Source organism: Micrasema longulum, unplaced genomic scaffold (genome assembly GCF_059751315.1).
Source record: "Micrasema longulum isolate JH-2025_06_02 unplaced genomic scaffold, ASM5975131v1 h1tg001218l, whole genome shotgun sequence".
Taxonomy (NCBI): domain Eukaryota; kingdom Metazoa; phylum Arthropoda; class Insecta; order Trichoptera; family Brachycentridae; genus Micrasema; species Micrasema longulum.
Window position 1 is genome coordinate 219,156 of NW_028278405.1, and position 14,319 is coordinate 233,474.

Genomic DNA, 14,319 nt, shown 5'->3' on the forward strand with positions numbered 1-14,319 from the left:
GTTAGAAGCAGTAGTATCACATCAGAGGATATGTGCTTTATCTTCAAGATTCCAGTCAACAATAGCATTCCAAACTGCTTGTGCGTGTTCGCTTCCCGATGAAATTTCTAATTTTGGCACAGTAATAAGTTGTTCTTTATTATCGTATAAAATAACGATTGGTAGACGTTCCTCTTTAGATTTGTGTACATCTAAAGCCGGCAACAGTTTTCCATCCCAGTGGACAGTTAGAGTATCTGGTACATCGTTTTGAAAATTAAGTTTTATAGCTTCTGCGCGCTGTTTTCGCTTTTCTGTACGAATTCTTTGGATGGAGGATTTGTTTATAGGAAATTCGTCAGTGTTGTGGCCAAGTGCTTCAATAGTTGCTTCAATAATTAAGACAGAATATCTCATAGTTAACTGACACTTTTCTAATGCCGCCACCAGTTTCAGAGTAACGAAATTTTTCTTCACAGAAGTTTTAATAGTATCGGGCTGTTTCCTCTCAATTGGAATGGACAAATTTTCTTGTAAGTCCGTTACTTCAGAATCAAAGGATGAAGTTCCTTGTAATGGCTCATGAAAATACGTAGATGGTGTTATGATGCCAAATAAGTGGCTAGCAGCTTTTGCTCCTGGATATTTCTAAGACTCGCTTTTTCCTCCTTTTCTGTCAATTTTTGTCCACTCCAGGTAAATGACTGGGTCGTCCTGGCTCTCTCTGCTTTTTAAAAAAAAACTTATCTTCATTTATCTTTATTAATTGAAGCGCATCGGCATGTGCAATATCAAACAATTTTTTTGTATTTGTAACAAACTCTTGTCGACGCTGCTCAAACACATCTTGAGTTTTGTTTGCATCTTTTTGCAAATTTCTCCAATCTTGGTATAAGGCTACAAGTTTTTTAATACAGTAAGGTAAAGATTGAGTCGGTATACGTGACTTTTCCCAATAAATAATGCACTCACGAATAGTAAGATTTGCACTTTCATTGACGCTTAAATTGACTTTGCGAATAATATAAAATAAAACCGCCAGCACTTGTCCATTAGAGGGAAGTTTAGAAACTGTGATTTGATGTTATATATCCCCAACCCAAAATATTTCCTTTTTAGAACTGCGTAACTCCACAGACATGTTGACACAACGAAAACAATGCATTATACTAATAAAAACAAACACGATATAACAAGCACATTAACACTTAGTTCGCGTGCGCCGTACTATGTAAGTTGTGACAAGTTCCGATGCAAGTCGGCACGGGTTGCCGTGATTCAATTTACGTGAAATTTTATTTATAAGTTTTTTGACATCATTCAAACAAAATTAGAGGGTATGCATTGAAAAAATAAAACTTTAATTTTTCTGGGACACCCTAGTCTACATATTATGATGGTAAACATCAAAAGTATTGAATCAGTTCAACATCGATTTTCAAGAAAGATAGGCTGGAGGCTGGGCTTATCCGGAAAACAATATACGTATATGAGTTTGAATCTAGCTTAAACATATCTTCTCTTCAAGACCGTCGAAATAAATCCGACCTTCTAGTCTTATTAAAAATTCTCAACTCACTCTTTGATGCGCCTGAACTACTGAGCTCGATAAAATTAAATATCCGAACTAGGAACCTCAGACAAAACTTACTCTTTCATACCGATAACTATAAAATTAACTATGGTTTTCATTCCCCTATGCCCAGAATGCTTAGGCCTGCCAACAAACAAACCAGTCTTGATTTATTTGATAACAAGTTGTCTTCTTTCAAACGATCACTGAATCAAATTCAATTATAAACACCTCTCTCCCGCTTCCACTTCCGCCGAGTCTACTATATACCATTGTGTCTTTCTACTTTCCTTTATAATCATTTTCTATGCATAAATATGTCCTTAAAAATGCCCATAGGGCGTATATATAAATAAAAACTTTTTTTAAAGACAATAAGTAGATATTTACATTCTTGTGATTTACCCGAATATTTCAATTTTGGTGACTATTTTAAACGAGTTGTGAATAACTCACTACTACAAAATGTTAATCAAGTTGTGGTAGAGCGGGGTGCGAATCTCGGACCTTCGGTCCGTGAGACCGCGACACTGCCACAGGACCACGACCCGATAATTAAGTTTTCCATTTTCAATTTTTCCAATAAAAACGCATGAACTAATCTAGACTCTGATATTTTTAGTATTCAGACAATGCATACTCAAATAACATATTTTCTTTAATTTTTCTAGACCTATTTCACTTTCTGCTTTGAAAAATCTTTCCCTATATTCCTCGCGTTTACCCGCCTTAAGAAGAAATACTTATAATGTTGAATTTTTTTTTGTAAAAATAAGAAAAGTATGTATATATATACATAATTAAGTTACCTATGATGCTTCATTAAAAAAATAACAAAGAAACTGTGGATTTTTCCCACTATTTAATACCTGTAAGCGCAAATTTACTGCGATGGGTAGTAAAAGTAGGACTAGACCATGTCACATTCCCGTACTTGTCCGTGTAATTAGGAGATGTCACAATAACATCGCCAGCGGAGATGATGAAATAACAATACCACATTTCTAATATCTCAATATCATAAATTGGAATCGATTGACACGATCCAGGGCATTCCAATTTACTTATTGATGACCGCCAACATGGGAAATCACATTATTTACAAACGTCATCAATCACCTTTTTATAATTTTTAATATTTTTTAAATTTATTTTTGTAATACGCGCAAGAGGCATTTTCGAAAATAATACAGGTAAGTAAGTACGAACAAAGTAATGATTTTTTAACCCATTTTTTTGTAGAAACTAAAAAAGCATGCAGCGATACAAAAGCAACAGTAAAACTTTGCGTAATAAAAAAAGAGATAAATATGAATATAATATGCATTAAAAAAAATTAAATTAGTAGGCATAAAAAGTAAAGAAGAAAAATTAAAAAGCGAACTGTAAATACATATTTTTTTTCAATACAAAAAAATGGTATTAACAAATTAATGTAAAAAATAAATTACATTAAGAGTATAAGATTTAATACACATATTATAAATATTTGAAAAAATAATTTTAGAAAGGGAATACAATAAAACAAATATATTTTTTAAAATTTAATTTATTAGGGATATCATAGACAGTAATACATGTAAAAAAATATATAACAAATAAAATGTACGGAGAATAAAACCAATAACAGATATCCACAGAAATACATTAAATACTCGTACAATACATACATGTTAGAGTGTTTGTGTGAGTGTAAGTGTGTGAGAGGGTGGATGGGTGAGTGGATGTTATAATGGAATAAGGGTGGACATGTGTGTAAATATCATTGCACAAGTGTCAAAAATAAAAAAAAAATATTAAATATTAATAATTAGAGATAAAATAATATTATATTAAAGAAACTAAGTTTAAGACTAAAAAGTGTGTTTTAAAACGTGCATTTTAAATGTTAATTTGGTACAAACAAAGGGATCAATAGGGAAAATAATAATACACATCAAAAACAGTGAAAAAATTGCATGAAAAATAAAGTTTTATTTCGACTTTATTAATAAGCTTTAAAAATGCATTTAAGAACGTTTTAAAATGAATAACTGTTGTATTAATAATGTCTATATCACAAGTAAATTTGTTAGCTAAGGAATGTAAACGCGGAATCGGAGAGGGTAGATCAATTATTATAGAAGAGGCGACATCTTGTGATAAATAATAATATAAATTATAAAGGTTTTCCTATGCTCTACTTATGGGTAATACTTAATACCGAGAACACGTACGATGTTTGCTCGGAGACACTTTTCATATATAGCTCCAAGAGTGTTCAACGTCTTGGATGAACATATTAAGTTCTCCAAAACAACGTCTATATTTAAGATGAAGATCCATAACTGGATTGTATCGAGGGGTAGAGACCACTGTATGAATAAATGCATAACATCGCTGCTGTTTTCATTATTATCCATATACGTACATCGTATATGTGTATGTCATCACTGTCATACGTATTATTATATAACTTTTGATTCCATTTTTGACATGTATTATAATTTTTTATTATTTTTATTTTTCTATTATTATTTTGTATATTTTGTAAATTGTTTTGATTATTTTGCATATTGTTTTGATTACCTGTATATTGTTTTAATATGTAAATAAATATTTTTGATTTATATATCGAAGAGTCCCCACTTAACACGGAATTTTCTAACAAGTCGGGACATAAAAAACAAATAATTTTGTCTATGTAAAATTGTGTATTTTGTGCATTAAATAAAAAAAAAAGGTACCTTAGCAACTTTTAAAAAAAATGTCTCGTTGTATCATAAATGAGGTTTTCTTGTGTTTGTTTTGTCAATGGACGAGGATTCATTTTGTTTTATTTTATTAGAATTAAACAATCTAAAAATCTGTCGGTGAATTAATATTTACGATGTGAATATTAATGCGGGAGTCAATGCCCGGGCGGAAATATAACCAGAGCCCTGAATGAGTGTTTTTGACTCAGTGTCCCAGCAAAAAATCCCGATACAGTGAAATCGAATGGAAATTAGCCCACCTCGTAATGTATCAGTTGATAATTTTTCCTTAATCAAATGTTTGATTTCTGAAAAGGTTGGTATTAAGTTTTGATTGAAAAGGTGATTTTATACTATTATCTCTGTCCTAGGGTGGTATTCTGAATCATCTCTACCCCCTAGAGAGTGACTTTGCACGCGCTTACAATTTGCTTCATATATGGTCACACTAATGAATATACGTCAAATAAATATTAACACGTAAAGTAAACATAATGATTTTCACTCAGAACATTATTTAAATCTTAAGTATTACCCAAAACACTTAATTAGGTTGGATCGACCAAACCGTATCAATTTTTGTTTCGTTTTTTAAATTGTGTTATATATAATTTGACGTTCAATTATCAGTGGGGGTAAATTTAAAGCAAAGTGTAATAGCATGCAAAAACTAAAAATTTCAAAAAAAATCTACTCTACTCCGGCGATAATATCCATAATAGCTTCCCTGGTACCTTTAACGTAAGACTGATCAACTAACGTTCATATAAAAGATGATCAAGGTTTCCTGAATTTGAGTATCAAGGCAATATCAACGAGAGAAAACAAAAAAAGTTATTTTCTTAAGCCTGGGTATTTAATAAAGTAATTGGGTCTCCTGTAGCTCAATCACAAATAACTATCGACGTGCTTAAAAACACGATAAGCATTTGAGCGATCACAATGAACAAAAATGAACATGCTTAAGTTATCGTAGTCATAAGTCAACGCGTGTGTAATCTCTAAGTCAACGCTCGTGTCTGTTTGTTGATTGTTTTCCTCGTAAATGAATACAGTTCATTGGCGAGAAATCGGCGTTTACTATAAAAAAAACAATACTTTATATTGTATTTGCAATATAATAAGAAGTATCTAATACAAACAAGTAAATATTAAATTCCATTTAGTATGGCGACTGCTTTTCTTGAATTTGACTTGCCAACCGCCGGCTAAATGCAATAAATAGCACGATAAGTAATTAAATAAAAATAGCAGCATTGGAATATTTTCCATATTTACACCGGTGAAATTCAAATATGTGATTGCGCAGCAGGATTATACCTCGCGAAACGTAAATATTTTGACATTCAATATTAGGTTTGTGATCGCGAATACGATAAACAATAATGGTTAGAAATTGATATCACGTCGCTCATTAGCACGTCAATGGTTATTTGTGATTGAGCTACTGGCCTAATACGGTAAAAGTTCCGAATATAAGTTATCCAAATTAATAATAACAATCCCGGAAAATTTATCACGTTTTTTTTTATTTCTTCTGGGTGGCAAACGCGGAAAATGCTTTTTCGTGCGCCATTGACGGACCCTGGTTCAATGCATAAAATCGTTGCCATTCGATGATCAAGAGAATCTGATCAATGAGAATGATTAGAAGTGCTATTGGAGCAATCATTGTAAACGTAAACCAAACGGCTGAGGCCAAAGTGATTTGAGGTTTGAGCGAAATTTGTGCGGTGGTTAACAATGGTGCATTCGGTGGATAACAGTTTGACCAAAATACTAAAGTTTTGTTTCATTTACAAGTTGGACGTGGATTACGGGAGGAGTTACACTCGATCATGTGGGAAAACAAAGGTAACGACATGATGCACCCGTAAATAAGTTGGAAGACGAAAGTATCACCTGATATGTTGGAATAATATAAAAGTATTTTCTCCATTTTTAAACATTTTTAAATAAGCAAATAACGAGGAAATTCAGTGTTTTTCAACAAAAAAACAACGTCAATAAATTTTCGAAACGATTTTTTTCCCAATATATTGCATTATCATCGCTATGATTTAAAAAAAATGTTTTGCTATTTTTAAAACCCTCGCCAAAACTTCGAAATTATACCACCCGCGACGTCGAGAGTTCGGGTCAGTGAGTGTTTCAGACATTTAAAAGTTGAATCACGCGCACATTATTTATACCCAGTAAATGTCAAAATACGCTAAACGTGGCAAAACATGGCTAGCCTGGTTCCGGAAATTTGTCACCGGTTGCCGCAGCAACATAACACTATAATTTATTCGTTGTTATAAACACTTAGCCGCTGAAATCTGTGAAGTAGTTAATTTTTATTGAAACCTAATTTTTTTTCATACATTTTAGAGAAATTTCGCCGTACAATTAAATGCTAACTGTACCGATCGAGGACGCTATGCAAAATCGGGTGCGCAAGGTGGTCAGTCTCACGCTTCAGGTGCCAGACCAGGAACAATGAAATACTGCAGTTTAACATAAACAGTCAATATTTCAAGTCCACCTTGCCAGAAATCGAACCCAGGACTTATCTTCACTTGAATCCCGAAGTCAGAATTTTTACCCGAGAGCGACATTAGAGTCGAATATAATCGTTTAGTTCTATTCACATCCAGAACTGTATTTTTCATCCGCCGAGACACGGAGAAAAATATATTTTATTTTAACTTATTGAATTAAGACACGTGAAAATCTATACGACTAACACAAGAATTACGCATAAAAATACCGCCTTGATACACGAAATAAATAAAATAATTGCAATTTTCCCTACTCATGTGTAATTACAATATACTTTAATTGACCAAAAGCCGAGCCGTGGAAATAAGTGTGAAAATACCATTTTTTTTGTCTAAAGATTGGATTGTATACGTATCTTTTAATAATATTGTGGGTACTTTTTTTTTATAATAACACCTTTGTTAATAAAACTAGTTTTATCAAACTAGTAATAAAAACTGGTTTAATGAAATTAACATCATAATTCTGACATTATAGTTTGCTTGTTGTATAAGATCTATCACAGAATCATTTCTAAGAATTGCGTAACGTCGTTTTTATAGGGCAAATCAAATTATGTATTTAATATGACGATTGGTAGTATACAAATATACCTACACTTTATGTTTTTGACGATCTATAAAATATCTAATTTGATTTTTTTATATCTGGGAACAGTTTGAAAAAAATCATTAAAAAATCCAAGTGGATTGTTGCACAAGACTACAAAAAGGTTACGAAGTGAACCAAACTTAAGATTTTATTTTATCTGTCATATTTTAATGCATAAGAAGAAACGTGGTCTGACTTTTTTATTACAATTATTATTATTATTAGTATTCTTTTTACTATTCCCGTATTTTCTCACTGGATTATGGCACTATAGATTTTTTTTACATACTATAGATATATTAGATATTTACCATTGGCGTGTCTGCTGTTTTGCTTTTTTTATTAATTGTTTCTTATGGGAGCTAGGACCACCTAAAAACCCATTAAAACGACCAGTTTTATCTGAAGTACGGTATACAAATATGATCCATATTATATTTTTACTTTTTTTAAACTTTTTTAATTTTAATTTCAAATTCTAATTTTAATTTCAAATTCTAAATTTAATTTTAAATTTAAACTTTTAATTTCAACTCTTAATTTTAACTTATTCATATGAACCTACATCTACTACCTGCATCTAATTTATTATTGTTGGTTATGAATTTTTACTAAGAAATATAAATGTTCATGGAAGCAGAGAGAGAGGGGAGAAAAGTATCGTTGGAGCTATGCAATGTTTTCTCCCTTTTATGTACTTTTTATTTAATATTTATATTTATATATTTGTTTAGAGTTTAATTACTTTTCCCCTCTTCTCCTGCATTCATAATAAATTAACGTGAAATCTGTAATTGGTCTTACATTTTTAATTGTTTTTTTTTGTATCTTGTATTTATATAAAGACTGTATTATTTCCTTAATAAATAAATAAATAAATATTTTCGAAAAACTAAAAAAGGTACACCGAAAATTTTATTCTGATATTTTTGCCCAAAAGAAAGTCAGGTTTGGGGTGTGAGAAACGGGTCAACAAAACCTTGATTTTGCCGATTTTAGTTAGGAATAATCAGTCCGATTTGCAGTTGTCTTACTAACACAATATCGGGCAGGCATCGGCGAGAGAGTGACAAACTATGTTAAAATACCTATTCTTAAATTTTACATACTCGTACATGTTCCATTAATTTTGTAACCAGTAAATCCACCATTTGTTATCCTCAGAACATGCTCTAGTTAGGCAGCAAATTGTAGATTACAATTGTTAAAAAATATATAAATGTTCTGGTGTATGTTTACTGTTTACTCCTTTTTCTCTTCTCTTAAATACATGCCAGCTGTTTTTCTGCAAGTAAACATAACTGCAAAAAAATTAAAATAATAATCAGCTTTTCTTTGAAGACATTACAATTTTTTTTGAACAAGGAAGTCTTTATTTATAAAAAGAAAATGTGTGTTCTGTTTAAAAATCCTAAATTATAATAAATGATCAAGTTATGTTTGCATAAATATGATTAGATGCCTTATTTATATCTATATCGAATGTTTGTCTGTGTGTCCTCGATGGACTAAATAACTACTGGACCGATTTTTGTGCCGATTTCAGTGAAATGTAGATCTTTGCTATGAGCCTATTAGCTCTAAAAATATTAAATTTATTAAGTAGAAGAGGAAGAGGAAGCGCTGTCCTACTTTTCTCCATACAAACGTATTCCCTTATTTTCTCTCTGGTTTATGGTAATAGAGCAGTATTTTTTTTTACACATTTATTATTATGAGAACTAGAACCATCCAAAAACCCGTAAAAAAGCACAGTTTTATCTGCTGTCTTCGGGCGCACGGTATACAAATATTTCTTTTTTTGAAAAACGCAAAACAAACCAATACCTGAATTTTTATTCTAATACTCGGTCTAAAAAAAAACTAAATCGGTTCAGTTTTGAGGTGCGGAAAACGGATAGATGACAAAAAAAAGATAAAACAGATACATGTGGCGAGAATGAACGGTAACGTGGGTCGAGGACTATCAAAGAAGACGTGGAATTATCTGATAAACCAAAATCTTACGTCTGGTCATGTCAAAAGCGGACACAAGCATAGGTCATATATGAATGTGGAAGAAGCTAGGAATGTATGTCATGATACACGTGTGTGGCGATCCATCCTCCCTGCTTACCCTTACGGTAATATGGTAAGATTAGTAGTAAAATTACCCCGCCACGTGTTTTATTACAAAGGAGACCACGTTATTATTTCCCTTATTGTGTACATTTACGAGCTAAGAAGAAAAAACGTTTTCCCGGGGTTTCTTGTATTAAAAATGTGTTTTATAAATGAATTTATTGTGTTGCAGGATCTCCACGGGGAGCACAATGGGGCGTTTGTTCCTGACGCGGACCTGAATATGAATGAATTTAGAAACGGCGTAGCCACACTAACAAAGGTAAATATATAACCGAGGAAAATGTATTCCGCAAGCTTCGTGTTGTTCTTTCTTCGTCGCGATATCGCGTGGAAGGGAAGATAAATAGCAAATATCCGCAAGAGGGAAATAAGGAATATGTTGAGTCAATCGGCACAAATTGAGAAAATCAAATAGAAAATAAACCATGGTCACACGTCACACATCGACATACACTAACGCGGGGGTTTCTAAAAGGTGTTCCTCGGAACCCTGGTATTTTAAATATTTTTTTTATTTGGGAGTTGCATTATTTTTTACCTTGCTTATAATATACAAGGTTTATATTTCAAAAAAAAGATTGTTCTGCTATTATATTACATTCTTTTAGCTAAACTGTTGGAATCAGGAAGGATATTCTAATGTGGGCCAATCAGGTATTCCGTGGAAGCGTCACAGGAGTTCCGAGAGTTATCGATCGTTACCGTACTATCGTAGATAGTAGTAACATTATACACGGTTTTCAGGGCCAGACCGCGATACTTTAAAAGAACATTCCTCATCGTGAGCTTTAAACAAAATTCTAACAATTTTATTCCAAAAAGTATTTATTTTTTATCTCATGGAGTAAATCTTTAATTTCTCAAAATGGAGTAAATCTATAATTTCTCAGACTAGTGTCCCTCCCGCAAACCCCTACCCATCCCAAGAGAAGCGGCTGGGTAGGAGAGGGGTAGAAGTTTGTGCAGGGACTGCTTGTCCGAGAAATTAAGAATTTACTACATTTTGAGATTGCAATATTTTAATCACTTTTTGTAAAAAAAATATTAGAATTTTTTTAAAAGCTTATCATGAGGAATGTTTCTCTGAAGTTTTGCGGTCTGGCGCTGAACAACTGTGTATAACGAACAACATAATCCATTCGCAAATCAATAATTTTCAAGTAATGTTACTCATTGTTGATATATTATATATTTTTTTAAAGACTAAACCTGCACTAAAATCAGATCCAGGGCCCCGATTACAATGGGAAGTTAACAGAGTTATCTTCGATTGTCTATAAAGAAAAACCGATAATTTTGTGTGAATTAACATTCAATGTATCTTCGACGGTAACCTTCGTCGGTAAAGTATTTGAGGAAAATTTGTATGCATTTTCAGCTTTTACATAGAGAAAACCTAATTTTACTTTGAAAATGAAATTGAAGATAAATGTTAACTTCAGTGCTATTATAAGTAAAACTGAAAATTTTTGTTATTCATATTAAATAAAAATTTGGATATAAATTTTATATTTGAAGCACACAAAGTACCACCCTTTTAGGGAAAAAAAGACTTCATTTATCGGCTCCACGTGTAGTATTTACTAATCATGGAAAAAAAATCTCCTTCGTCAAGGTTTGCGTAAGTTACGTAAACCTTGATGAAGAGGCTTGTTTGCTTTAAACCAGTTGGCGGAAGAAAAAAAAATAGTGATTAAAAACAAAGTTGTTTTATTTATTTTATTAAATTACTAAGTATTGAAATATTGAACCATTTTCTGTTGCAGGATCTTCACGGGGAGTTGAATGGAGGATTTGTTCAAGACGGAGAATTGAATACGAGTGATCTAACCAATGGGAAGCGATCTACTATTTCTAAGGTAATAATTCTAGCTGGATATTAAAATAATGTGCTGATTTTGTAGAGACGGGAAACAGTATTGAGAAGGGAGTATGGAAGTTAAGGCATTTACAGGGTGTAAAACGTGTTGGATTGTTTGAGTGATTACAAAAGTCTTTAACAGTTTGCCGCAAAAGTTCAGACTTAATAAGTGTAATTCCTGCATGGATACAGGCTAACCTAATGAGGCTGAATAAATACTCGTTAATTTGCTGGTTTTGCACTCTTTACTGACTCTGAACTGTCACCTTAAGCGTAAGACTGATCAACTTACCTTTCTGTAACAGATAATTGAGATACGCTGCATTTTAAATGCAGTGATATGTAGCACAAGGTGCGGATAAGGGTTGTAAAAAGATTTTGTTTTTTTTTGCGGAGTACTCGTCTATCTACAAATTAGTGCCTTTCAGTTTAAGTCCGTTTTTATCTAAATCGTATTCTGCAGATAACAGAATATATTATAATTATTTATTTTTACATTCAATAAGATTAATTCAATTGGTGTGTAGGCATTTAAATATCTCAAGCAGAGAAGAATTTTAATTCTTGATTATAATTAATCCATTCATGTAGATAATGTTTTATTAATTAGATTTTATCAATCGCACGTATAGAACACGAAAAGTCGTTTTTTTGTTTCTGTAGATGGAAAGCTAACAATTTTAAAGGTATTTACTTTTGGATTAATTTTCAATCTTACTTTATAGCATAGGTGTATCAAACACATTAGTGCACAGTTGCACTCAGCAGCTACTATCGGGTAAAAGCCATAAAAAAAATCGAGAAGAGAAAAAAAGACCAGGTTTTAATTTAGCACAAGACGATGTTTTAAATTAGCATAGTGATGAAGTTCAGTGCTACGGGAAATTTATATAAAAATATTTTGTTTAGTAAGGGATTAAAATTAAAATTAAAAAGAAAAGAGAAAGTAATTGAAAAATATAACATTCAGCTGTGGCCGACTGTTATCAACAATTTTAATAGCCAAAAATAACCCTTCTTTAGCGTTGATACTACGATAACCAGGTTTAAATTCCTGTGCGCGAGTATAAGGGACAGACGAAATCAATCAATTCTAGAGTATTAATATTTTAGACATATATTAAAGATGATGCAAGTCTGTTTAAAGTGTTCAAATTTTCAGATAAATGCCATAACTACCAGTACCTATGTAATTTGTGATAGAATACTTAATATTTATATCATTTTTATGTAGGCTGATAGATTGAATAAATTTATCGTGATGGTTTTCCCCGCGAGGGGTGTTAGACTATTTAAGAGTTTGGATGTTAACGTCTATCAGATGATCGACGGTCGCTTATAAGACTTTTGTATCTCTATCGCGATACGGAACTAACTTATCAATGACGATTCCGGTTGTACAAGTTGTAGTTATTGTAGAAAATTGAAATAACTGTCTGCTTTTCATACTTTCTCCATTCTTAACTGCACGATATTCGAACATTCTGACTTACCTAGAAACTTTGAAAAACATTTTTGAATACTTGCCAAGCTACATTCTTCAGTGAATATGATAGTTCCTCAAACCAGGGGTATTGTCCATGTCCTTTTTGTCAAAATTCTGTGGGCGATGGAGAAATCCCGAATACATATTTAAAAACAGGATAAAAAATTGCATTGAGTGCCCCTATTGGCACTCTTGAGACAAAGATCACGTTAACCAGTGTTATTAGCCTTGTAAACGTCTCGTCATTTATATTCCTTTTAAAATTTCTACTTCGCCATTAAAAAATATGTAAAATTTGATAAAATCTCAAAAATTTAATAGAATCTCAAAAAGGGTTAAATGCAGAATTCATCAAAAAACAAAAATGAAATATTGTTTACTGACGAGACGGTTTAATGCTCTCGATTTTTAAATTAATGAAACCAATTCATCATATATTATGTGCAAATATTTATCTTGTCGAGATAATTTTATTTTATGGATGATTTATCGAAGCTAGACATCATTCTATCCGAATGAATAGGTGCCATCATAATAGTATTATCTTTTTATTAGAAACCCGTGGCACGATAGCGCATACTAAACTTGATGTGGGGTGAGAAAAAGTCATGAAAATTACTCACTACTGCTGAGGATTATAATTTCATTTACAATTTGTTTTCCCTATCAAAATAATGAGAATATTTAATTAACTTTGCTTTGCAATCAACTATAAGGAAGATGAATAGAAATTAATTAGAATTATATTAACAATTTAATTACGACGTACATAGTTTGCCAATAAAATAAAAATAAATCATGATTAAAATACCTATCTACCTTTACTTGACCAGTTTGAAGGCTTGTAATCAAATAAGATAATATATGTAAAAAAAATCATATACTATATCTTAAAATGCAGAAAAGTTTCTTTAAAATAATTTATTACTTTATTCATTTTTAAATTTAAAAAAAAACCGCTCTCAACCTAATTATGTGTTGATACCTAATAAACAATTTATGTTTCAATACGTTTGCTAGAAACAGTAAAATAATAAAAAAATTGATGCAAAAATAAAAATATTAATTAATAAATGTTAATATTAGCCTTCAATGTGGAAAGGGGATAAAATGAGAGAAAAAGAGAAGAGATTAAGAAAGAGAAATGAGATGTTTCTTTAAGCGTGATATGAAAAGGAGGAATTGAAAAAAATCACACACTACTAACACCGATAAAAATATATAAAATGGATTTAGAATAATTAATTGTGTTTTCAAAATCAATATATGTAGATATTGCGAAGAAATGTTTTCATACGAAAATTAAAAAATGAAATTTAAAAAAAAAATACGTCACTAGAAAAACGCGACATGTTTGGCCTTGATAGTTGTGACTTCAAGATTTGTGACCATTTCCTAAACAAATTTGAATGGTCAGGAACAAATA

At 31.6% G+C, this 14,319-nt stretch overlaps 1 protein-coding gene across 3 annotated transcripts in view; it reads left to right on the forward strand.

The window, feature by feature from the left end:
* LOC148276431 (sodium-dependent nutrient amino acid transporter 1-like) overlaps positions 1-14,319 on the forward strand; it is an 86,709-nt gene that overhangs the window by 15,523 nt on the left and 56,867 nt on the right. For 2 of the 3 annotated variants that reach the window (XM_088234280.1, XM_088234281.1), the window contains 2 exons: positions 9,716-9,805; positions 11,313-11,405. In XM_088234280.1, coding sequence (XP_088090406.1) covers positions 9,716-9,805; positions 11,313-11,405 — 183 coding nt within the window. Of the gene's footprint in view, positions 1-9,259; positions 9,806-11,312; positions 11,406-14,319 lie in introns of those variants that run through there. The other variant, XM_088234279.1, reaches the window with a different exon arrangement.